Genomic DNA, 26,236 nt, shown 5'->3' on the forward strand with positions numbered 1-26,236 from the left:
ATGTCAATCCAATAGAGCACCTTTGGGATGTGGTGGAACGGGAGATTCGCATCATGGATGTGCAACCGACAAATCTGCAGCAACTGCGTGATGCTATCATGTCAATATGGAACAAAATCTCTGAGGAATGTTTCCAGCACCTTGTTGAATCTATACCACAAAGAATTGAGGCAGTTCTGAAGGCAAAAGGGGGTCCAACCCGGTACTAGCAAGGTGTCCCTAATAAAGTGGCCGGTGAGTGTATATATCCCATTTAGCTGACGCTTTTATCCAAAGCGACTTACATTGCAGTGAGTGCATACATTTTTCAGTATATATGGTCCCAGTGGGAATCAAACCGACAACCTAAGCGTTGTTAGCGCCATGCTCTACCAACTTAGCTGTATGTAAACAAACCAGGAAGGAGCTCATTCAGGAACGTTAAGATTACTGCTCCCTAAAACTCCTTGTAGTTTTCAAAACCATGAGATTACCCCCAAATACGTCACTCTGGGTAAAATCCTCACACTAGCCATACCTAGCTTTTGATCTAGAAAAACACATTTGGAAGCCATTTTCACATGCACACAAGTTCGTAAGGTGATCTGGACAAGGATTTTGAGGTAAAAAATCGGGTCCTCTGAAAAGTGATGATGACATGGACCTCACATAAATTTGCATTCAATGCTACACCTGAAATATATTTTTAAATGTTTATCTTGAGACACAGGCTTATTTTGAAGAAAACAGTAGGATCTGAATATAGAGACTTCTAACAGGATTAGGAAGAAAGGAGTGAGCAACCTTGGGCAGTGTGTGTGTGTGTGTGTGTGTGTGCGTGTGCGTGTGCGTTCGTACGTGCATACTGTGCAGATGTCCATTTACGTCAGTGGGGTATTTTGGCTTTTGTGATGTGTGTTTAGAGAGCCCATGAGCTATGTGCCAATCAAATCAATGTACCTTTTTAATGAGAAGAGCTGAGTCACTGTTGCCTGTTTTGAAGTGTTTACCTCACGACCAACATTGCTTTCAATTAAGTGCACTTCAGAGTTATTTGCCAAAGCACACTAAAAGAGAAGTACTTCCTTCTATCATCAAATCATATTTTATATGGTTCTGTTAAAGTCGGGTTGTACTGATTTACGGAAGACTTACAGTCTTATAATTTGTATGTATAATTCGGACACAAGGGGAAAAATGGTACTGGAATTTTACCCAAAACAACTATTTCTCTAGTTGTTCCAAGATTGATGGGGCCAGACTGAGTTTTTGGGATTCAAAAGTATCTTCTGAAAGTGTGTACCCAGCTGTGTGACTATCTTGCATGCTTTGAATAAATGTAATTTAACCACTGAAAGCCACCTAGGGGGTGGGTTATCAGATTTTCTCATGAAGTTTTCTTTAAAGGCACAATCTGGGATTTATTTTGCTGTTCATTGGTAATTCCAAAATTCACGAGTGTCATACTCAAAGAATATGACTTATGAATGCATAATGAAATAAAACACAATAACAAATGAAGGACAAAATGGAAGAAAAAAAAAGGCAAATTGTGCAGGGGAAGGTAAGAAACCTGGTAGGGCTTGTCGAGAAGCCCTAAATAAAATAGAAAAATAACTGTTAATCCTTGCATTCAGAGCTCTGGCTATGAAAAATAGAGACATTTCCCCAGTCCCATCTCTCAACTTAATGCACAAACATTATGTGGAAATTGTTGTGATACTCAGCATCAGGCCAATACAGCCGCGCATTGAGCGTGTTTCCAAAAAACGTCAGTTGACAGGTTGACACCGCAGCTGTAGGTGAGTTTATTCATGATTGCTTTGTGAAATGAATCATGGTTTTAACCGACCGTCAGCAGAACTGTCTGGAGAACAGTGAGTTGTGTCTAACCAACCTGGTTAGAAGTGCCAGAACTCTGATATTGGTGTGAGGGTATTTCCATTGTTAATGTTTTCAGGATCAATAACCATACTTCATATTCCCATATCTTTCTATGTGTGGTTAAAGAGTTAGTTAAATATTTTTCAACTAAGTCAGATGGTTCCTTACCTTGAAAGTAGTCTATGAGCAAGGAGAAACTGTAATCCATGGTTCAAAGTTGTCTAAATAGCCACTACTAACTTCAGCTACAGTTAACAAAATAACAATGAGAGTGACTTTTGAGAAAAAAAAAAAAAAAAAAAGGTCAACATTTGTGGCAAAATCACCTCAAAGTAACTTCCAACCAAGTCAGAGAGTTAATATCAGGTATTGTGGCCACAATCTGGGATTGGTACATACATTTTTCGACTTTTAAATGAATGTTATATAGCTGTTGATTATTGAAAACTAGTCTTGCCCCATCAGAACCCAAAATATAACCTTGTTTTACTCCATTGTTTGTAAACAATGTAATTGTAAACAAACACTGTATAGCTTTAAAACATTGTGAAAACTATCATTTTTATGTTATGGATGGTCAGTTCTTGCATCCATAGCTCCATCTATACATTTGAGAGTGGTTACATTTCTCCAGCCCCATCCCATAGCAGTTTATCCAAAACGTGGCAGGGAGTCCGGTTTGTTGTTGTTTGAATCCCAGATTGCCCATTTAAAAAAACTCTGAATCATGGATTACAGTTTCTCCTGGCCCATAGACTACTTTCAAGGTAAGGAACCATCTGACTATAAATACTGAACTAATCTTTACATAATAGAGGAAGGGGAAATGTAAATAGGCTAGTGCCTACTTGTGAAATTAAAAGAGTAGTGTGTGTGTGACACCATTGGACGTTTTAAGGTTCAGTTTTGTTTTGTTCATCCTCTACAATCTCCCACATAATATGCAGTGACCTCAGCTGTCCCTCTCTGGCGGTAGGTCACATTGAAAAGTTGAATTGATCATAACAGGGTATGCGGTAAAGAACAGACACTTCTTGGATAGAGCAAGAATCTATCTGACTGATATAAACACAATAGATGTCTGAGTTCAGGTTGTGTATGCTTTTTAGGGATGTTTTTGCAATTGAGTGGATACCAATGGAATGTCTACATTGGGCATGATTCTACATGACCAACAGAGCTGTACACTAACAGTGGGTTGGTGCAGCTCGTTGTCTATCAGCTGTTCTGAAGGTATGAATATGCCACACAGTACATATGTTTGGCATGACAACAACAGTTATTGGAGTTGGCTGTGTCACCATTCATTCATTTTGCACAAAGTACAGGTTATGATGTACTTTTTACTGACATGTACCAAACTATCTGAAATATTACAAAAATGTCATAGTCTTTGTTTTACAGTATCTACTAATCCAAGCTGATAAAGGGGATGCATTTATTTTGGGGAGAGGGAGATAATGTGGTTGTCTTTTATTGAATTTGATGGGTTTGCATTTTCTCTTTCATTCTTCTTATCTATTTATATTCCCTTCCTCTATAATCGCACAGCCAGGCCTGATTTCACTGACACGACACCTTTGACAGGGCAGAGGGTTTTGGAGGCATGAGAATGCTCAGCCCGAGCCTGCCATCGCTGGCTTAATGGACCCGTACTGTGAGGATCAGAACCCTCTGATCTCTTCCAAAAGACACAACTCAAACTTTGCCTGCAGTTCATACTTACGGAGAAAAAAGAATTATAGCAACATAAAAGAAAGGCAAAGTTGGTCAAACTAGGGCAAGACGAGCAAATGCTTGTCTCTATTGTCATTCAGACGTGATAATACCTGATCAACTCACGTTAAACATGTTGTCGTGTTTCTGCTGCTTATGTAGTTGATGGAGGAGTCTACCTCTTCTGCACTAAGCTGTTGAAGAAACGACTTAGTGTGCTTATTAGACTTTGGAGGCAAACTATGTTGAAGTGGGTATAAAATAGAAATATGAATCCCAAAAACTGTTAATCCCAAACTTTTGAGCAGAGCTGTCTCTTCAGTTATTATTTCAAGGAAGATCCCCTTCAGAGTCGGATTCCTCTCAAAGTTTTGCTTTCAACTAAGGAGTATTTATTGCCACTGTGCCTCTGCTTGGTCTTTAGGGGTATAGGCCAAATTACTGTTACAGCCTTTTTGACAGGCATAAATGTTAAAAGTGTATGAATTAAATCTGATTAAATCTAAATTTTTCTAATAAACATTTTTTATTTTTTTCTGCATACATGCTTAACACATCATTTTAATCTGTAAATTACAATACCAAAGGAGAAACATTTATTGTGTGTGTGTGTGTGTGTGTGTGTGTGTGTGTGCGCCCTCCCTCCCTCTAGTGGGCTACTTGAGGTATTGAGGCATAGGGACATTTGGAAGCTACAGAATCCAACGACAGAATCCCTCTCTTCACAATTTAAAAACTATGTAGGCTATACAGAATTAAAACTATGTAGGCTATAGAGAATTATTTTGGTCATGTCTGTCCTCCTGATACAGGTTCACCTCACTATGTAACATGATTATATTTGTATAGCACTGAAAATAATATGAAAGGATGTCAATCAAACAAGTGAGCAAGTGAAATACCCTGGTATATTTACTGTACATTTATAACTGTACTTAAAAGGAAAATAATACACATTTGTAACCTCTCTAATAATGTAAGTAATACTGATCATGGGTGGCATAAGTTACAGTATGATACTGTAAGTCAAGGGATTTCCACCCGAAATCAGTCAAATACATCCTGAGGGGCAAATACTTGAAAGTATTTTAGGGGCATTTGAGATTGCTTGATTTAGCTTGGTGTTAGCAATTTTATGCTGATCACAATGCATTATGGTTGACAAACAAGTTTACCAGATGTACAGATGTTTAAAGGCTCATCCCACAAAATGCATTCTGTTACTATTCGGAATTTGAATGTTTTACTTAACTGGAAAATACATAATGCTAAAAAAAGTTGGATTGTGATTTCTTAGTCCATTATTCCAGGTGAAGGAATGACAACCTTGCTGTGTTCTGTGCTGAGAGCAGATTGTGTGAATATCCCATTTTAATAATAATTCAAGACACTTGCTGTACAGTAATAGCAGAGACCAGGTCGAAGCCGACAGGGAGGGAGGGAGAGAGAGAAAGAGAGAGAGTAAAGTGTAGTGAGAAAAAGGTTGTGTATGAGAAAGAGAGGGTTACTTGCTTAGGGAGAGTGAGAGTAAGTGAGAATGAGTGAGTGAGAGAGAGAGAGAGAGAGAGACAGAGAGAGGGGGGGGGCAGAGGGGTTGTGCTAGAGAAGAGAGAGTGAAAAGGAGGAGAACAAGGAGGGTGTGTGAGACACAGAGAGCAGGGACAGCAGATCGCGGAGCAGGTTCTTTTGCAGCCACATCCCCACTGTCAGCTCCAGCAGTCATGCCCAACTTTGCCGGCACCTGGAAGATGAAGAGCAGTGAGAATTTTGACGAACTTCTCAAAGCCCTTGGTAAGACCTTTCTTTATGTTTCGTCTTTCTCCAGCCCCTTCTTTCTTTCCCTCTTTCTGTTTTTTTCAATAGCCTGTAAAACAGTGCATCCTTCGCATGATCTTGACTATCCATCATGCGCATTTAAAAAAGGCTTTTATTTTCCACGGGAATGAAGAGTTTGACTTCCAAAACACATGCTACTATATTGTATTTTCCCATGTTAAAGAGGAGGGAAAGGGCACACAACAAGCTGTAGTCGGGTAGCCCTCAGCGACAGGAGATATGAAATATTGTAGAATTCCAATCAAACAGACGTGGTATTGTCCTATGTCCTAGAGGGTATCTAGCAGCATGCTAACATTATTCATGTTTAACGTTTAAGTAGGGCATGCATTATCAATGACAGTGGAGGTCTCCCAAGCCATATGGAATTATCTTGTGTGTCCTGCCTTTTGTGCCGCCCCCCCCCCCCCCCCCCCACACACACACACACACACGCACACACACACACACACACTTGCGCTTATTATGTACTGATCATTGTGATGGTATGAACGACTTTAACTGGGTCATTCATTTGTGTCTCTCTGGACTGAAACCGAAACGTTGCTACCAGACTGGTAGTCTGAAACCGGGTGCTATTTTTTGGGTGGTATTATTCCCAATGGGAATGTGTGGGTTTGCTTGTTGTATACATTGCCTAGAGGATGGCTTTGATGTATGACCAAGCTTTAACAGTTTGCAATCCAATATGGGAGCTGATATCAACAAACTGGCTTAAGGGAAAACTTTTTGGCCATTGTTGGCCCACGCTTTTACAGGGATTTGAAAGATTTTTTAGAAGGTTGGTTCTGAAACGTATTGGTTCAATCCAACAATTACATTTGTTCAAGAATAGAATTTTGCCTGTTTAGTTTCAATTCATTTGCTAAATTGTTTGGATTGATTCATTGCTGGATTGACCCCAGCCCAATAAAATTCACAAATTATTCAACACATATGTAGAAGCACATATTCTCAGCTTTACAAAATGACTTGACTGACCTTGGTGAGCCTCATCAAATTGAGCCAAAAAACCTCTTTGAGCTTTGATTGAAACTCCTTGTGAGATCTTCATGGTTACAGTTATGATGAGCATTCCTCCTGGTTAGCATCATGTGTTTCTGGAATAGCAGTCATTCTTTCTGCTCAACACCTTGTCAAGTCATGGCCATATTAACCACATCTGCTCACGCAGATCATTCATTTCCTCTAGCGTTAAGTGCCTAGTCAACTGAGATTTGTGCATCAGTCAAACCCAGATTCCAACACCACGCCGCCTGTTTCTATCAACGTCTCCATAATCATCTGTTGACTCAGAAGGGAGGTGGACAAGTCTGTCTCCTCACGGCAGCACAAGAGGAATATGTTGTGTGTCATACTATGATGTCGGTGTAGGCATGATTTACCCTGGTCTGAGGATAGTTACAGATATGGTCTTGCGAAAAGTGTCATAAGCCCCTGATGTTATATTTAAGGCTATAGCCAGAGTAAGTGGAAGATGCCTAGGAGTGAATGTTTGCCCTCAAACACAATATTACAGTGATTCTGTATCAGTGGCCATTTTTGGGGTTAGAGGAGATAAGGCAGTGGAGTGATGGATGAGTGAGACTTGGCAAGGCTGTCGTTGCGTAGGAAGACAAAACCACTGGGCACAGCCTGGTCTCTGCCATGTGTCGCAGCCACAGCATTATGATGCCAGCAGCCTTACCAGCCAGCCTTGTCTGGGAAGTTAAGCAGGGTTTGCTTAGGTTGATCCTTGGATGGGAGACCAACATGGGATTCTGGAAGTGGATGACCAGTAGGCAGCACTCCTTTCTCTTTGTGAGGGGACCCCAAAGCCCCAGGGCAATGATTGGGGTACTGCCCTGCCTAGGGTACCGTCCTTCGGATGCAACACTAAATGGAGGTCCTGACTACTACTCTACTTCCATACATCATGGCAACCTAATCATCCCCTGCATTTCAATTGGCTCATTCATCCCTGTCCTTTCCCCTGCAACTCTTCCCCAGGTTGTTACTGCAATTGAGAATATGTTTGACAATTGGAAACCCAGTTTGGGTCTGGCCTTGTGACACAATAGTGTTGTGTTTTTCCTCAGGGGCAATCGGGTCAAATACCTCATCTCTCATGCAGGCTGCAGTGTAAACATTTCACAAATTTCTCCTCAAGTTTTCAAACACAGATTTAAGTTCTGCCCTAATCTGGCACATTTATGCAAAATTGATGAATGTGCGTTGTCCCTGTTAAATAAATTGAATAAAGTAAAGCCTTAGCCTTAAGTAAAAAGGCTTCATGAAAAGTAGAATATGTATTGAAACAAAACATTTGTTGACATACAATACAACTCTAGTTGACTGCTGCTCTGTAGTTACATGATGAAATCTGACATTGAGCCACACAAAGAGTACAGAGATAGAGAGGGGTGGGGAGGGTCAAGTTGGGGACAGCTTTGGGGTATCTTGGTCCAGACGGGTGGAGGCGGGGTTTCTGTCTAAATCAGATCTAGTCCTGCTTGTTAACTTCCCTGTCCCCCCTCCCTCTCTCCCTCCCTCCCTCTGTGCTGTGCCCATCCAGGCGTGAATGCCATGCTGCGGAAGGTGGCGGTGGCGGCCGCCTCTAAGCCCCATGTGGAGATCCGCCAGGACGGGGAGCAGTTCTATATCAAGACCTCCACCAGCGTGCGTACTACCGAGATCAACTTCCACATCGGCCAGGAGTTTGACGAGGAGACGGTGGATGGCAGGAAATGCAAGGTACAGTAGGCAGCGTAGGACGGAGGTGGCCTCTGCAGTGTCAGGGTTGACGTCAGATCTCTCAGCACTGTTCTCAGGACAGCTTCTCCTTCAGGCTTCCAACACCTGGCTCACTGGAAACATTCACTTCTGATACTCATACATACTTGTTTAACAGACACTCATGCATACTTCTTTGACAGTTACTCATATATACTTCTTTGACAGATACTCATACATACAGTGCCTTCGGAAAGTATTCAGACCTCTTCACTTTTTCCACATTTTGTTGTGTTATAGACCCAATTTAAAATGGACTAAATTAAAAGAATTTGCCATCAATCCACACACAATATCCCAGAATGACAAAGTGAAAACACGTTTTTTTTAAATTTCAGTAAATTTATTAAAATTGAAATACAGAAATACCTCATGTACATAAGTATTCAGACTCTTTGCTATGACACTCTTAAAATGAGCTAAAATGCAAAAATGTCATTAACAAATCACTCAATAAGTTGAATTGAGTCCATCTTAATGCAAGGATAATAGTTAATGTAATTTTGGAACTAATATCTTGGTTTTTATAGGGTCTCTGATTTGCATATGAATCAATTACACACTGTGTAGCTTAGGATGTCACTACCAACTCAGGAAATTTCATCATTTTCTCTTGATCCTGACAAACTCCCCAGTTCCTGCCAGTGACAAACATACCCATAACTTGATGCAGCGACCACTATTCTTCACACGATAGATGGTGCGGAAACTGCATTGCATGTACTGGATTTGCACTAAACTTAATGTTTTGTAGTAAAACCAAATAAACACATTTCCAGCCACTTTCTTTGCTGTATCACTTGAATTCATTGTTGTAAACACAATTATGGATATGAGAGAGATTATTTTCCATTAAGGGATTATTTTTGGCCACTTGGTTATAGACCAATTTTGTAGAGTGACTGAGATGATGTTGTCACATCGACTGTGCTTTTTCCTCTCCACCATTCAACTTTGTAGATTTTTGTAAGTCTCCCCAGGCCTCAGGGTTGCATTATTGAGCAGTTTTGTTCCTCTCCATTTGCTCAGTTTGTCGTGACATCCTAATCTACACAGTGTGTAATTGATTCCTATGCAAATCAGAGACCCTATAAAAACAAAGATATCAATTCAAAAATTACATGAACTATTATCCTTGCATTAAGATGGACTCAATTCAACTTATTGAGTGATTTGTTGATGACATTTTTGCATTTTAGCTCATTTTAAGAGTGTCATAGCAAAGGGTCTGAATACTTATGTACATGAGGTATTTCTGTATTTCAATTTTAATAAATGTACTGACATTTCTAAAAAACATGTTTTCGTTTTGTCATTCTGGGGTATTGTGTGTGGATTGATGGCAAATTATTTTAATTTAATCCATTTTAAATTGAGTCTATAACACAACTAAATGTGGAAAAAGCAAAGGGGTCTGAATACTTTCCGAAGGCACTGTACTTCTCTAACAGATACTCATATATACTTCTTTAACAGATACTCATATATACTTCTTTAACAGATACTCATACATACTTCTTTAACAGATACTCATATATACTTCTTTAACAGATACTCATATATACTTCTTTAACAGATACTTATACATTAGATGTTTTGATGGGCAGCAGTATATGGCACAGTGTGTAAGGTTGAGGGCAAATCGCATCATCCTCAATATTACCTTATTTCACTTCTCAATCTCCAAAAGAAACGTTGGCCATCAAACTCAGAAGTTTTATGCCAGAGTATGCCAAGTAATGATTGGACTGGGAGATTACCCGATTAGTCCTTGGCATGGGAGGGGAGAGGAGCGGAGGGGGGGGGGGGGGGGGGGGGGCTTACTGTACAATTGGGGCAATTTGGCTTCCCCTGATGGGAGGTATTTGGGGTGGAGGGTGAGGGGGGTGGCTGGGTGAGGACTGGACTGTGTGGTAGAGCTACAGTGGAGAGAGACTAGAAAAACAAAGTGCTTAGGGGTTCCCCAGGGGTGGAGGCGGCGCAGGGATGGCTTATGAAAAAGACTGACAGGAAGTGTGTGTTTGTGTGTGTGTGTGTACGTGCGTACACACATGTATGTGTGTGTAAAGATTGGGAGGGGTGAGGGGGGGGCTAGCACGTCTGCAATGACGAGGCTTTCTTAACTTTCCTTTGAGGAGCAGTCCATGAAAAATTAATCCATCTACTTGGTTCACTCATTGGTATCATGCTCACGTCTGAGCTAGTGAATTAAAGGCTGACACCGATGAGATAGATAGGCCTTTCTTCAAGCTTTGGGCCTTCAGGGGAATTCTCACACAGATCCTCGAATTCGATAGTGCTGAGGACTGTGTGAGTGCTCACAATATGGGGAGAATACAATGTGGTTGCTCCATTTCATGATTCAAACCTTGACTGTGTAAGAGATAACACATCTGGTGGTGCATAAACACTTCCGCTGAAATGATCGTCACCTTGATCCTTGAAATGATGCTTCTCTGCAATTGATACGTTTTATATCACTGACCTGCTGGATACAATCAGATAAGAATGGCTAATGTGTCAATAGATAACAATTTAAAAATGTGTAATAAATAATAAAGTATTAAGCATATTTGGTTTATAGGAAGAGTTACCCGACTCACCATAGCAATCAACAACACAGTGGGGGAAAAACAACAATAAAGTGGACATTCACCTTGTTTGGCCTATCAAGAAGATATCTGAAACACACTAGTAGGGACAGAAGTGCTTGCTTAGAAACACAAAATCCATGGCAACCTCTCTCCTTCAAGTATCTTGTTTAGTATAAGCAGGTTATGCTATGTCAGTGCAGATAAACTGTGTCTCAACACTCTTAATCCAATACAGGCACAGCACCAGTCCTGAGTTGGTCAGTTTTTCCGATGCAAACATCAGCCATTTGAAACTGAATAGTACCCTATCCAGGATGGTTTTACAAAGAACTGGTGACAGTCCACAATGCATAAATCTCCAAGGCCCAGGGGTTTTCTGACCTGGTCAAGTGGTCTTGAAAAAATCTGGGGCCCTCACCATGACATCCACTTTACTCTACTTAACTTAGTACTTTACTGTGCCTTACGGCTTATTGTGTAATTGTCATTATTTTGAATTCATTTCTTTGATATTTCACTGCACTGTTGAGAGGTAGCTTGTAACAAGCATTTCATTGCAGGGTTTACATTCTCAGACAACTGGTATGCAGTGGTATTCATTCTGGCGGGAAGATAATTGCAAATGGAAAGGGAAAAAATGCATAATTGCATGTAGAGCATTTATGTCAATAGAATATAATCCACAGCTCGGAACACTCTGTTTTGATGTTCCTAAAATGTGAAAAATCTTGACATTTCCCTCTTACACCCCAGGCCAACATGGGCCATTTGTGTGAACATTCACATGTTTAACTGCTATAATTCACGATAATCCAATTAAGATTGGAACTTTGGTCCTTTGAAAAATAGGAATACAACATAAACAGCCAAAATTGTATTTGTGATGTGATCCCGGTCTGTTCCCATGTCTTTCACCATTTAGGCGATTAGGTCACATAGCCTGAGCTGTGTATTGCAAATGCAGGACATGTTACTGTACATTTGGGTGCATGTTGGGTAGACATGATGACCTGATTTGGATGTTAAGAGACAGAATAGTTGCCTCAGGGGAATGGTCCCCTCAGTCTGTGCCCTCAGGCAGGGTGGATAGTCACACTGTCTCTCTGGCTGCCATCTCTGTGCCATCTTGGGTCACTGTCAGTGGGCATGGAGCCCCTCTGGCTGTGTCTCAGTCTGCAGGAAATGCTCATTGTGTCAGTCAGTAAGGCTCCATATCCATCCATCCATCCATCCATCCATCCATCCATCCATCTATGCACATCTAATTTTGGCTGTTGTTGTTGTTGCAGTGAGGATCCTCACTCCCCACAGCTTGAGCAGGCTCCACTCACATCATTCCCCCTTCCAGACACAATTATATCCAATGTTCATTTGTTGGGTTCCTTCTGCAGTAATCATCCATCTATTCATCCATATATCCTTTCATCCATCCATCCATCCATCCATCCATTTATGTACAATGTTTGGCTGTTCTTGCTGTGAGGTGAGGGTCTTCTAGAGCAGCCTCCACTCCACTCCCATCCCATCCTGGCCTCTTGCAAGTTATGAGAATGATTGATGAGTCACAAACAAAAGGCACAAAGGCCAAATACAGTTAATAGTCCTCAATCCATACCCAGCCTTGCCTGTCTGTGGTGGCAGCCAGGTCCCCAGGCTGGAGGTGGAGGGTGGGGGGGAGCCAACCCCATGGTTAAATGGATTACGCACTGATTTGCCCATGGCACAGAGAAGAGGGCTGATTAACACTGGCACAAGGTTAAAAGCACCCTCTAATCTGGGGATTTGAGGGGATCAGACGGGCCCTTCTCACTTACAGGGCCCGTACTGTCTGGCCGGGGAGGAAGTGATAAGGAAGATCCAGCTCTGACAGAGTCATCCATCGGGAGCTGGTTGATGAGCGAGATCAAAGTGTTATAGTCATGATGAGAGTGAAGGAAACCTGGTTGGCATTGAGGTGTGCCTGTGAAAGTTGGCAAAGCTCTGAAACACAGATGCCAGACCGATCATTTCACTCTCCTAATAGTGTAGACCAATGCAGGGGTGGAGAGCCGTTTGTTTGTTTGTTTGTTTAAGATTGTAAATCTGTTAGACAAATCGAACACATTACAAAACAAACTCCCATGGCGTGTGGTGGTCTTCATCTGCTGAGTTCTATGGAGCTGCGGCCATTATTGTCTAACCGCAGGCGAACATAGAGGAGAACACTGCTCTTCAGGGCAAAAAGACTTGAATTGAGCCTTTTTGCCCGGCTGGTTGCTATAGAGACAGACTTTTAGAATTACTCGCCTGACACAGGATACATGAAAGCTGCGAAGGCCCATGAGCCTATCTTTGCAGGGGATAAGAGTTTTTTGGGGGGGATGCTGCAACCCAGAATAAATCCCATTTCATCCAAAACATTGACGATTATTCAAAGCAGGAAATGAGATGTTCCCCCACTTAAGTTGAGACTCCTGGTAGTTGCTGAGAGTTAATGGCAACAGAAGTCAAAGCCAGCAGATGTTCCAGTCAACTGGCTGGTTCATGGGGTAAAACAAATGCCTGAAGGGGTAGAGAGAGAGAGAGAGAGTAAGAGGGATAGAGAGTGGGGGGGGGGGCAGAGAAAGAAAGAGCAAATCCATGAGAGTCAGGGCCAGAGACAGATGATAGTGGAGAATGGGGCCGTGGCTAATTGACTCTGGGCGTTGTAGGTTTGTTAGAGAGGAGAGCTCTGCCGTTCAACTCTGGGCCCAGCGGGGACCCTGATCGTTTCCCCCATCTTTGATATGGTGATTACCATTTGGGTCTCACAGACTAGAAAACTCAGGACAGTCTAGTGGATACAACATCAAACAGGATGTGGAAAAGGCTGCACTCACTATCAAGCTTTGTTAAAGAGACACATGTCTTTTTTGTTGCGCTGAAAAAGAAGCAAAGATAATCACCACTAAATAGATTGAATAGGTTTCTTTGTTATTGATTGAATAAAATTAGTTTGTGTAGGGGCAGTTGGGAAAACACTTAATGTGCTAAGAGCAAATCTTCTGTGCATATCAGATAAAGTTAGCTGTAGAGTTATATAAAGTTAGCTATACAGCAAGCTCTTTTTCTAATAGTGTGCAAAAAAAGAAGAGCATTATGCCAGATACATTTTGTTGAAGCATTTTTATGGATGCCACTGATAATGTTTAACATATGGCTTAAAATCATCAAAGTGGTAATTCCTCTATTATAACAAGACATCTGAGAGGACAAGCCAAGAACCACAAATGTGGTTCAAATCAGTTAACCAAAACCGTAGGCTGGGGTCACAGAGTCTCTGATCTCTGGCTTTCATGAATTCATAATATCAAATATTTGAAATATTTCAGTCAATTACTCTGAGAGAAATTAATCTTGAAGTCTAAATTGCACTAATCCTGTTGAATTTATCTGAGCCATTATTAAATCAAATGAACTACAGGATATCTTGGCCTCTTCAATGCTAAGAGGGTTTTGAAATCTGCCCATAAGAAAATACCCTAATAGATCACAGTTAATGAAGTCTTGAGGGTTCGGAGAGAGGATCCGATGTCCTTGTTTCATTAAAATGGGATTTATAGAAAGGCAATTTATTGGAGGTTTTGCTTATGTACCACGGGGGGAAAGGGGGAAAGGGGGTTGAAGGCTGAGAGCATGGGTAATGTTGAACCAGAAAGATTAGGGGTTCCAATCAGAATAGCGCTGCTAGCACAGCTAGTGTCAACAGGACAGATTAGATGAACATAAGTAGTAGGTAGGACAGAAACGCTTACATTAACAGAACCACTTCACTTATCTAGGAGTGAAAAGCAGTATAACGAATACATTCGACAATTGATCGATTGGTTAATGACTGTTGTAAATAGTCCCAAACGCCTGCTCACCCTCTTACTGTATCTTCTAACGACCCCAACAGAGCCTTGCCACCTGGGACACAGAGAATAGGATGTCCTGCAAGCAGACACTTGTGGATGGAGACGGGCCCAAGACGTACTGGACAAGAGAACTGAACGGAGATGAGCTGATACTGGTGAGGATTAATACTAGGCCTACGAACTCACTGTTCTGCCATAAGCCCCTCCACTTACTACCATGAAGTCCAGAAACAAGTTCAGAAGACTGAATTATAATTATAATTAACATGATTAACAAACTATATGCCAATACGTTACGGCCACAACCAGATTAGATTTGGAGTTATCATTGGACGCACAATGAAATGGACGCAAAATGAAACCAAATGCAGCATATTTATGAATATTCACGTAGTAGTGTATGTCATTAAATGGCAACATCAAATAAGCACAACCACCGCAATTCCTTAACTCTCTCCAACGAAAACTCTTGCACGATGGAGAAGAAAAAAAAAGCTTTTGCACGCTGATCTCAGTCAGCTGTGACTAACCGGGGCTGAGCGCCAACTCCATGTATTGGACATAATCTGTAACGTGAAGTTGTGTTGATCCAGTGCGCCACTTGCTTTACCGAGAATATTCTTAAGTAAAATGAAAAGTATCAACGTGATCACATTCATTATCTTTGGTTGCCAGGATTGGAAACTTCAATTGGTGTCAAAGTCACGTTTTGTGTGAGTAGAAAGAGGAAAAATATGTATTCTGTATTCCTATAGGCCTAGCCGTGTAATGGCAGTTTCTGTTTATTCACTGGAATATCTATTCACTGGAAGTTCATTTTGGATGGAATTGCCCCCTAGGCACCTAATCTTGTTATACTTTTGCGCTTAACCGTAATGCCGCCTACAATGCATATTCTAATACTTGAATGAGACACCCATTCCATTAAAAACTGCAACGGCAAGTTACCACCTACAATCCCTTGATAAATCTGCCTTAGTGTTTAGAAGAAATTCATAGGAAAAACATCAAATAAAATGTCTCCCATATTTGTAATCTCAGAAAGGACATTAACATAAGGCAATAACCACATTCAATTTAATATCCTAATATCACATAAGAAATGAGAGATGACATCTGAAGAGAGACTACTCTCCTTGTTCATTTTTTCAACCATACTGATGGTTGGGATTTGCTCATAAAACTTAAAATCAGGAAGCAGCATATGGATTTTCGCCCAGTGGCTTAGTGATAAAAAGCAGACTATGGTCAAGTGTCTGGTGTAGAGCTCTGCCCCAGTGACGTAGCGTGTCTGACCTCCAGCTGTGGTGGCTGCCTTTCACTGCTAATGGACCCCATTGATCGAGGTGAAGTATGACAGGATGGCTGGTGAGACAGCCACTGCTCTTCTCGCCTAGGTCCCCATGGCCCATAGCACATGACACAGCACATTATTATAGAGGGCAGGGTATCAGTTCCTGAAGTTAAGCCTTATAGACAGGCAACCTCCAAGCCACCACCACCTACGCAACAAATAAAACAACAATGCAGCATAAATTCATACTTGAGTTAATACAAGGGAACAGGAAAATATGTGGTATGGATATACTGTTGAATCCATGTTCCACATTAGTAAAAGAGACATGATTCATTGTCAAACTTACACTCAGACAGCATCTTTGGAACAAAGGTTAGACAGTAAGATCACTAAATATTCTGGGATTCCACAAAGAGAGCCAAGACAAACATGGCCCTGGCCTCGATCAGAGACATAACCATTCATTTCAAGAAACGAGCCAGACTCCGAGGCTACATAACAAAACAAAGCCAGACTAACAATCACGTTGCATTGGTTTTATTATCCTCAGCAGTTCTCACTGTAACCGGGGTACATTTCCATAAGATCTGCATGCTCCATTTAATTGATTTAGATTAAAATCCCTTAAGGCAATGTCCCAAAATTACTATTCCATTTAACATCAAAATATGAAAATGACAAAGGCTGGTCTCAAGAAGCCTTTTAGCCTTCTGAAGAGACATGATGTGCAAAAGCTAATGATTAGGAGTGTTCTCTTAGTGCTACTAATGTAAACTCATCAAAAGCTAACAATTTCTGTTGTATGACATCAAAATGGATGCCATCCAAAGATGAGGGTAATGTAGTGCAAAGTAAACACGCTATAGTTTAAGCTTGGCTGACAATCCCCTCGAAGATATAATGTGAGCTTGATTTGAGAGGGCACTGACATTTACAATCGGCTGCATATCAGGTGATTGAGGATAGAACTCTGTTTTTTGGTCTTGTTTCCCTAGACATTCGGGGCAGATGACGTGGTGTGCACACGGATTTACCTACGGGAATGAAGCTTCTTCAACGTCGACCTGGACAAGGCGTACAATACAGAAAATAGACACGCCTCAATATTCCTCAAACCTCCAGACCCCTGCTGTGCTGAAAAAATCAATACATATCCTGTGTAATCTAACAGCATAAAGTGCATAGTCTATATATAACATTTGACAACATTTCTGTAATATGGTAATTAGTGTTTTGGTGGTGTGTATTACAGTTCTGCAATTACTGTGATTCTCAGTGTCTAGTCCATATCTGCAATCCGTATTCCATTGTTTGTTTGTTAGGTATGAGTTAATGTCGTTAAGACCAGGCTTTCCTTGTTCAGAAAGCCTGGGGAAATCCATTGCAGAAAGTAGCTACAAAGAGGTGGAAACACGTTTGAAATGAGTGCCGCCTTGTGATACTGTCCATCAAACCAATCAAATACCTTACCTTCAGGTTTTCTTCCATTTTCTTCAATGTTGCAAAGTAGCATACGTACCAACTCTGCAAAATAGTCCTACACGACACACAGAACAACAAACAACCTTTCTACTGGCATGTGGGGGATGGTTCTTGGAATGTAACATCCAATAAAATTGCAAGCACATTGTCCCATGGGTTAATCTAAAATTCTCCAGACCTCCAAAGGAGGTGTGAGAACAACATGATTTGGAGGTAATGCTTCATGAGACTAGGTATGCGTTAACCTTCAAACTACAAACTGGCCAGACCCCAGATGGTACTTTTAGGGTGTAAATTACAAATGTGATGGGTTCAGGCCCAATTCAGCCTATGGGAGGTGAACAAATAAAGTAATGATTAACATTACATTTTGGCATGTTCAACTTGTCATGATGCTGCCTGTGTCATAAAAATAGTTTTCAACTTTTTTTTGTTGGCATAACAAATCATTTTCTGTTGATATACATTATTATGAAAGAAAAAGTATTACTTTCTGAAAGATTGTGGCTTTTTTTTATGTTTTCAGTATTAGGGTCTGGCCAGACCCCTGTTGGTAAACAATGTAGGCAGAACATGTTGGTAGTTTGTTTCATGTCAATATTGCAAACAGGAATAAAAATTGGATAAAATGTTCCTGTGTGTTTCTGTGTCCTTGGTGTGACAGTGAACATTGAAGCCCTCATGCCACGCTAGCATGTTAGTGGTGAAATGGAGGTAACAAGTTACAGTAACATGACTAGTTCAATGCGCTGCTGCAGCCTTGGTAACAACACTGCCCATCCACTAACCAACATAAGATGGAGATGACCAAAAATGTATGTTACAGTCTTACTGAGGACCTCTCCTGGACCCTCAACACCTCCACCCTGATAAAGAAGGCTCACCAGCGTCTCTTCTTCCTGAGGAGACTAAAGAAGGTCCATCTGTCTCCTCAGATCCTGGTGAATTTCTACCACTGCACCATCGAGAGTATCCTTACCTACTGTGTCACAGTATGGTATGGCAACTGCTCGGCATCGGACCGGAAAGCACTGCAGAGGGTGGTGAAAACTGCCCAACGCATCACCGGTTCCTCACTCCCCTCCATCGAGGCTGTCCAGGGCAAGCGATGCTTGCGTAAGGCACGCAGCATCGTCAAGGACATCTCTCACCCCAACCATAGACTTTTCACCCCACTCCCCTCCGGGAGGCGCTACAGGTCTCTCCGCACCCGAACCAGTAGGTTCAGAGGCAGCTTCTTCCCTGCGGCTGTCACCCTACTGAACTCGAACACTGCACCGACCTGACAACCTACTACCCCTGCAACCCCCCCCCCCCCCCCCCCCCGGACAATTGCACTATTGCACTATTACTCCCCTCCCCTCCCCTGCTCTTACTCATACCACTGCTCTACTGTACATACCTGTCCATACTGTTCATACTGCACATAATGCACATATCCTTATATTTTCTTTAATACTACTGCACATACTGTACATACCTGTTTATACTGTTTATACGGCATTCCATATTCATATTTATATTTATTCTGCTATCTACCTCATGCTACTGTTAATACATATATACTGCTAGACTGCATTACCCATACAGCTCATATGCTGCTACACTGTTCATACTGTAACTATTTATTCTGCTATAATGCTACTGTACTCATATACTGCTATACTGCACTGCATATTATACTGCACTACTACTGATCATATATTGCACTACCTGTAAATACTGTTCATTGCACTTTCTGCTATTTTGCACTTCTGGTTAGACGCTAACTGCATTTCGTTGTCTCTGTACTTGTACTCTGCACAATGACAATAAAGTTGAATCTAATCTAATCTAATCTAATCTACTGGCTGTGCACACTAAGAGCTACAAAACCCCCTGCTGTCTGGCGGGTTGCTTGTCTCTTCTCGCTAGTGTCTACATGCAGTAGATGCAGCATGCATGGTTAATCTATGAATTAATTTCTCTATACAGTGCCCTCCATAAGTATTAGAAAGAGGAAGCATTTCTTCTTCTTTTAGCTCTATAGTCTAATAGTTTGATTAGATTTTTATACATATTCCCTCTATTTCAGGGCACCAAAAGTATTGGAAAGTATTGGAAAACTGAAAAATGTGTGCATCACTGTGTAAGAGAGCTGTCAATGTCTCGTATTGATTCTAGCCTTTGGAGTCTGCTATTGGTACCTGTCAACATGAGGACCAAAGAGATGTCAATGAAAGTCAGGGACGCCATTATGACAGAAAAATCAATCAGAAACATAGCCAAAACCGTAGACTTACCAAAATCAACAGTTTGTAGCATCATTAAAAAAGAAAGAAAGCACTGGTGAGCTCAGCAATCGCAAACGGACTGGTAGGCCAAGGAATACTTCTACAGTGGATGACTGAAGAATGCTCACCATTACTGAGAAAAACCCCAAAACAACTGTCCCACAGATCGAGACATGAATGTACCAGAGACTACCATCTGCAGAATACGTCACCAGCTGAACTACAGAGGCTTTACTGCAAGGTGCAAACCACTAGATATTCTTAAAAAGGAAGTTCAGGTTACAGTCTGGTAAAAAGTACCTAAAAAGCCTGCAGAGGTCTGGAAAACGTCTTGTGGACAGATAAGACAAATATTATCATGTAAAAGTGTGATTGCAAGAGGAAAGTTAGGAGAAAAAAGGATCTGCCCAAGACAAAAATTCAGACAAAATGCTTCCTCTTTCCAATACTTATGAAAGGCACTGTATATCAATTCTAAGTATGACTATGTAGGGTGTTTACCCCTGCTGATAGAACACAGGAAAACAAAGTCTATTCAAGGTGATATACTACTTATATTAAAAAATGTTATTAATAAAATTAAAAAATACATTGTGTCATAAAAAAAAAACACACAGACATCTGTTTACATGATAATATTACCTTTGTGTACTTACGACTATAACATAAACATTGTGGAAAAGCAGCTATTGTCATCTACATAAATGTGCATTCCTATTGGTGTAGCCTCGGTTCACCAAAGTTGTGAAGAGAATTTTCTGTGGCATATTGTCTAAACTAGCAACTCAAACTGCATTGAAATAAATAGTTAACAAATAAGGTTTTATTGCTCTGAAAATCTAAGCTGTTTTCATGGGCTCATATGACAGATTTGTCAGGGCGTGGCCTCTTTGGGTATAGACACAACATCCATCCTATTGATGCTACTTACAACATAATATTACTCTTCTCTCGCAATTGACATTGGATCAAACTAATGCGCACCTATAGGCCTAGCTGTTGTTTTATAAAATAAATCTCAAATAATTAGGCTACAGGAGGCTTCATAACTAGGCATTCTGTAGCAAAAGTTGTAAATGTGTTATTTGGGCAATTGACTTCTAGACATCACATCTAAAAGACCTATTTGTTTATTTAAAAATTGGTGGACCAAATTTGGACCATGTTTTCTGTGGGATGCTAATTTACTTCAGATGATGATGTCAAGTGGATTAGCACTATACAGTGATAATGTATAGGTCAGGTTGATGGTAAGGCTTTCTAAAAGTATAATGCAACTTTTACCGTTTTCTCACGATCGATATGCTTTGGATCAAACAGTGTCAATTAATTTGTCAATTCATTACTTTAATTTGAGTCAACCTCAAATGCAGTACTCCAGTTTCTCACAGTACTCCTATAGCCTACTTTTATGTTGAGAACAAAATCTGATGTAGGCTAAATGGGATTGACAATAAAATTACTGGTTGATGACAAATTAATAAATATTGTGCCCATATTGAAACTAATCGCTTGGTATATTTTGAACAGCTAGACAGATTAGGAGCATCTCATAAAAAATTTAAAAAGGATTTACACTGAATCTGAATAAATTACACTATTGGTATCCTAATAGGGCAATGATTAAATATCAGAACAAAATAAATAGATCAATAATTACGATGTAGGCTCCCCATTAAGGTTACTGTAATTTATCTAAAGCCTATGTACTTTAGCCTTGGTTAAAGAAAAGTGACTCCTAGTGGGTTTTGTTTTAATAGCTGAATAATGTGCTGTGTCTGTATTGCTCTGTTGCTGGCATGTTGGCTGAGGGCTGAAGCGTGTTCCAGTGTGCTTCTCGTCTTGGTAACCCAGTGTGCTTCTTGTCTTGGTAACCCAGTGTGCTTCTTGTCTTGGCAACCCAGTGTGCTTCTCGTCTTGGTAACCCAGTGTGCTTCTCGTCTTGGTAACCCAGTGTGCTTCTCGTCTTGGTAACCCAGTGTGCTTCTCGTCTTGGTAACCCAGTGTGCTTCTCGTCTTGGTAACCCAGTGTGCTTCTTGTCTTGGTAACCCAGTGTGCTTCTTGTCTTGGTAACCCAGTGTGCATGCTCTGGGCTGCCTTTGGCTCACATGTTCCCCTCACGTTGTTCTAGACGAGAGCATGAGCTGAACACGTTCTGTGGGTGGAAAGACCAAACTGGCTACAAGGAAGTACGCATTTCGTTGGCGGGTTAGCGACACAAGCTACTACTATTAAAATTAATGGGGTGATGTGAGACTTCAATGTGTCCATTCCTTTACAGTCATTGATGTCACCGTAATCATTGGGTTTGGATTTTGTGGCACAATTATAGTATATAATTTATTATTATATATATTATTATATTATAATCCATGAATCAAACAGGGCATAATTGGGTCTATTGGAAACACATTTGTATGCAATATGTTTTATATGACTATTTGTTCTGTGTGCATTTTGGCCACTTGACTGTCTCCATGGGCTGGGGTTTGTTATTAGACATGTGTGGAGGGAGGCTGGGCTCCTGCTGTAGAACTTGGATTCAGCTCGAGTATGACAGGACTCCACCAGGGGTTGGGTCTCACTCAAATTCCTAAGAATGAAAACGGACCGAAACGATCAGTGCAGCTGCCTGGCCGAGATGGGCAGGCCTGTCATTTGGGTATTGCAATATGGCCCCGAAAACAGAAAGGTTTCAATCCCGAAAACCAAAGATAATTGCACACTATTGCTCCCCTCTGCAATACATATTGACAATACATATAATCTTAATTTAAATATGACCTTTGGTTCACTCTCGCTCCCCTCTGCAATACATGTAGCCTAATGTTAATTTAGAAATGTCCCCCTGTATCGACGGTTGTCTGAAAAGTCAGGTAGCCAAATTGCAAGATTCCAATCTCGAAAACCAAATATTATAATTGTAGACACTATTGCCCCCTCTGCAATACATATTGGCAATACATATAATCTTAATTTAGATATGACCTTTGGTTCTGTAGTATCATAGCTTGCAAGTTATGTTGGTAAAGGAGACAAATGTAATACGATTGCTGTGAGAATAAATTACTCACTTTGATTAGGCCTATAATCACATTATGTACATATAATTTTGTTATATAATAATATAATAATTTCACAGTATGCTGAGATCTTCCCTCTAACACAATATTAATGACTTCAATGCGTGTCACTTAATCCTATCCATTAGAATTGCTCAAAGATGACACCTGGTGGTTGTTTTACCGAGGTGTAATATCTCCGCTGTCACAGTAACCGTGCTCTGCCATCGTTTCGTTGATGAATTCAAGAGGTAATTCTTGATAAGCTTCGAACCATACATGATAGAAACATGGTTTACATGAACCTAGGGTGAAAAAATGATTGTGTGTGTAAACACCCAAGACTATGATGTAATAAAACAATTCTAGAATAACTCACATAATTGTAATGTTATACCTAGCTTTTCTATTGGTTACCAACTGTTTCCGGCAAAGTTGTCGCTCTGCTCTGTCGCCCCATCCAAAGCGACTTACAACAAATACATTTGTTTAAGTAAGTGAATCATCTATCATCTATCCATCAGTCATCATAAGATAAAGTAATCAATGCTCAGACCAGGGGCCACAGGCAGTCACAATTTTTTTTTTGCACTGCACTGATCTGTATCTCCCAAACGCTCATGAGATAGATCAAAGGTCGCCCAGCCAAAATGTGCTGTCATATCTTTCATAGCTGACGGCCAGCTGCCCTTCTCCTTAAAGTTCCCTACCTGAACCTATGTAAACTTCATTTACATTTCACATGAAACCGGTGCTTCGTCTGCAGCTGTGGGAACTTAATAGTGTATATAAATGCTTCTAAAAGCGACTTCAAACCACAGTAACTACTGACTTATATTGAGTTTTCATGGCTTTGTGACAAAAGTAGAAGTCCGATAGAAAGCAATGGGAGGGTGCATGGATATCACAAATTAGGATCTATTTTATGGCTGATGCTTTCTAATCTTTAGATCTAAAGATTGGTGTCAAGTCCTACAGGACAGGTCATTCGTGGCTTGAGTGTTGGTTAGGAATGATGCCACCTGACAATAGATCGTCTACAGGGGTCGGAAATCTAGTTTCCCCGTCGACCCTCAATACAAATAACTTACTATTGGCCACTTTCAACATTTGTTGTTGTTATTTTGATATTTCAATAAACTTTTTCATGGGTTTGGGGTGTCATTATCAAAATAGTTAGCTGTCATCACCATGAATCATCTGCATTATAGTTAAAAGACAACTGTCCTACAACCAGTAAAATGCTAGTCGACACAAACACATCGTTGCATGTTACTTTGTCAAAACGTTTGCCTACGCAACACTGCAAATGGACACACTTGCAGGCACAATGTGTGAAGTTTTTCAACATACCTTGCACGCTCTGTGGCAGGTATGGACTGAAAATAATCGCAAGACATAAAAACCCTTGTTTAAAAAAATAAAATAATAATAGGCCGCTTTTTGAAGCTGTCGTGGCGCGACCGTGATGATGCGACAGTTCGTTTGTCTGCTAGCTGAGCAACTAGCATTAGTGGTTTCAGAACAAGTGTCTTTAAACATAATGCAGTGGATTTATGGTAATGACAGATATTTTAATAATGACACCCCAAAGTGTACTGAAGCATAAACATAAAAACAACAACAGTGGGTGTCGGAGATGACGAGCGGTACATTTTTTGTAGTGGGGTCAAAGGGGAAACCCCACTTCTTTACCCCAGTAGAGGGGCGCGGTCACTGTTGAACGTGACTCTGTGATAAACTATGCTGGCGTCAAGAATTAAAAGTTTTGTTGCATCGCTAGCCAGTGTCGCTTCTTATAATTGAAAATGACTTATTTCCTTATTTGTCGCTTGTCACCAACTCTGATTTGAACGGCCCTTTAGCCTAATATGATGTCTTGCCAGCACTAGTGTTTGTAACAGCGTACTAACTTTTCTCAGGGTGTTGGATTCGTGAAATAGACATGGAGCTGGAGCAATTGACACCGTTTTACCAGGCTAAATCACAGCAAAAGTGGTCTTAGCCTAAATAACATTGATCTAGAAGAGATCTATAGCAAACGTTAGCTTTGGTGCCATTTAGGCTACCTCAGTTCACCTCAACGCCATTTATTGCCAATGGCTGTCTTGGATTATAGAAACGTGCCGCCGCGCCACGCTCCATATTCTCTCCCGTGCTACATCAGCCGTTTTTCACCCACGGCGCATTATCTTCCAGACACTCCAGCGAGACGAGCGGCTTCTCCGTGTAGAATACACGCCAATGAGATTAAACACAGAATGGAGAGACGAGATAAGAGGAGACAGTCTCGAGGCGAATATAATACATCAGTCTAAAAAGGGTTTTGTTATTTAGTGTGGCACAGCGGCACATTTACATGAGTGCTCTGTTAATGGTAAGGAAATCCTTTGGCTTTTTCAGCAGACAGTAAAACCGCAAAGGAGCAAGGAGAAATCATTAATTGCCCTTGGGTGGAGTAGGCATGTTCCTCTTAAGAATGAAAAACTCGTTCAAGTGAAGAAAACATGCTCTGGCGTGCTCTTTTTAGTTGATTGGATGTTGTGACATGGAAATCAGTGAACTCTAACCTTATACTCTAAACGACTGGTTCAAGGCTAGTTGAACTGCTAATGAAAGCTCTTCTAAGATAAGATCATCAGGGTAGGTCTATGATAATGTTTTATCTGACCACCTTTGGTGAAGTTGATATAGTGTATCACTAAATTTGACTGGAATCATATCCTTTACTGTAGCCTCCTGTATTCAGTTTGGGTCTGACTGAGGAGTGTGATGAGACAAAAATGAAGAGAGGAGCTGCAAATGGGATCAAGCTAAGCAGCATCAGCTGTGGGAATGTCGTGCAGGGGGGAGGATTCCTCAGGGCTGTGTGTGGGATAGCCACATTAGCACAGTGCTTTCATAGGCATCACTGTATTAGACAGAATGTGGGAGGATGTGAAAAGATTTTTAAACAGCGAAGCTTAGCTGATAATTGGACCTAGGAATGGATGGCAAATGATGTGTTGCCTCTCCAAACATTTTTTACTTCCCTTACACCACACCATAACCCATCTATTTACGCCAAGATTGTGTGCAATGTTTGAGGGAGAATCTGTGGTATGGACGAACTAGTGATGTGTAAATGACGTGTGAAATCCAGAGCTGTGCATGCAATACCCCACAAAAAGAAAACTTAATCTATCCCTATTTGGTTAGGATACTGAGAAGTACGGTCAAAAGGCATAATCATGCTGCTGCTACTTCACAAGAATATTATGAGAACGCCCAGGCAGTTTGGTCCCCTAAGTGCTCTGTTTGTTATGATGATCTCTACAGTTCACATAGGCTAGTATTTTGGCCAACATGAGGTCTTCAAGGTGGTGCCACAGCACATAGCAGTAATTCACTAACTTTCTTGAAAACATTTGGATTCAGCCCCAAGACTAAGTATTAGGCAGCCAATTTTACTAAAGTTTGTCCAAA

At 40.9% G+C, this 26,236-nt stretch overlaps 1 protein-coding gene across 1 annotated transcript; it reads left to right on the forward strand.

The window, feature by feature from the left end:
- Nucleotides 1-5,300: 5,300 nt before the first annotated feature.
- On the forward strand, nt 5,301-17,079 carry crabp1a (cellular retinoic acid binding protein 1a; the record flags this gene model as incomplete). The annotated part of the gene is made up of 4 exons (XM_083666219.1): nt 5,301-5,370; nt 7,970-8,148; nt 14,698-14,811; nt 16,949-17,079. The coding sequence occupies 4 exons, from the start codon at nt 5,301-5,303 to the stop codon at nt 16,997-16,999; spliced, it is 414 nt and encodes a 137-aa protein (XP_083522345.1). The 3' UTR covers nt 17,000-17,079.
- Between the last annotated feature and the right edge of the window lie 9,157 nt (nt 17,080-26,236).

This window comes from Argentina silus, assembly GCF_951799395.1.
Source record: "Argentina silus genome assembly, chromosome: 3".
NCBI classification, from domain to species: Eukaryota; Metazoa; Chordata; class Actinopteri; order Argentiniformes; family Argentinidae; genus Argentina; species Argentina silus.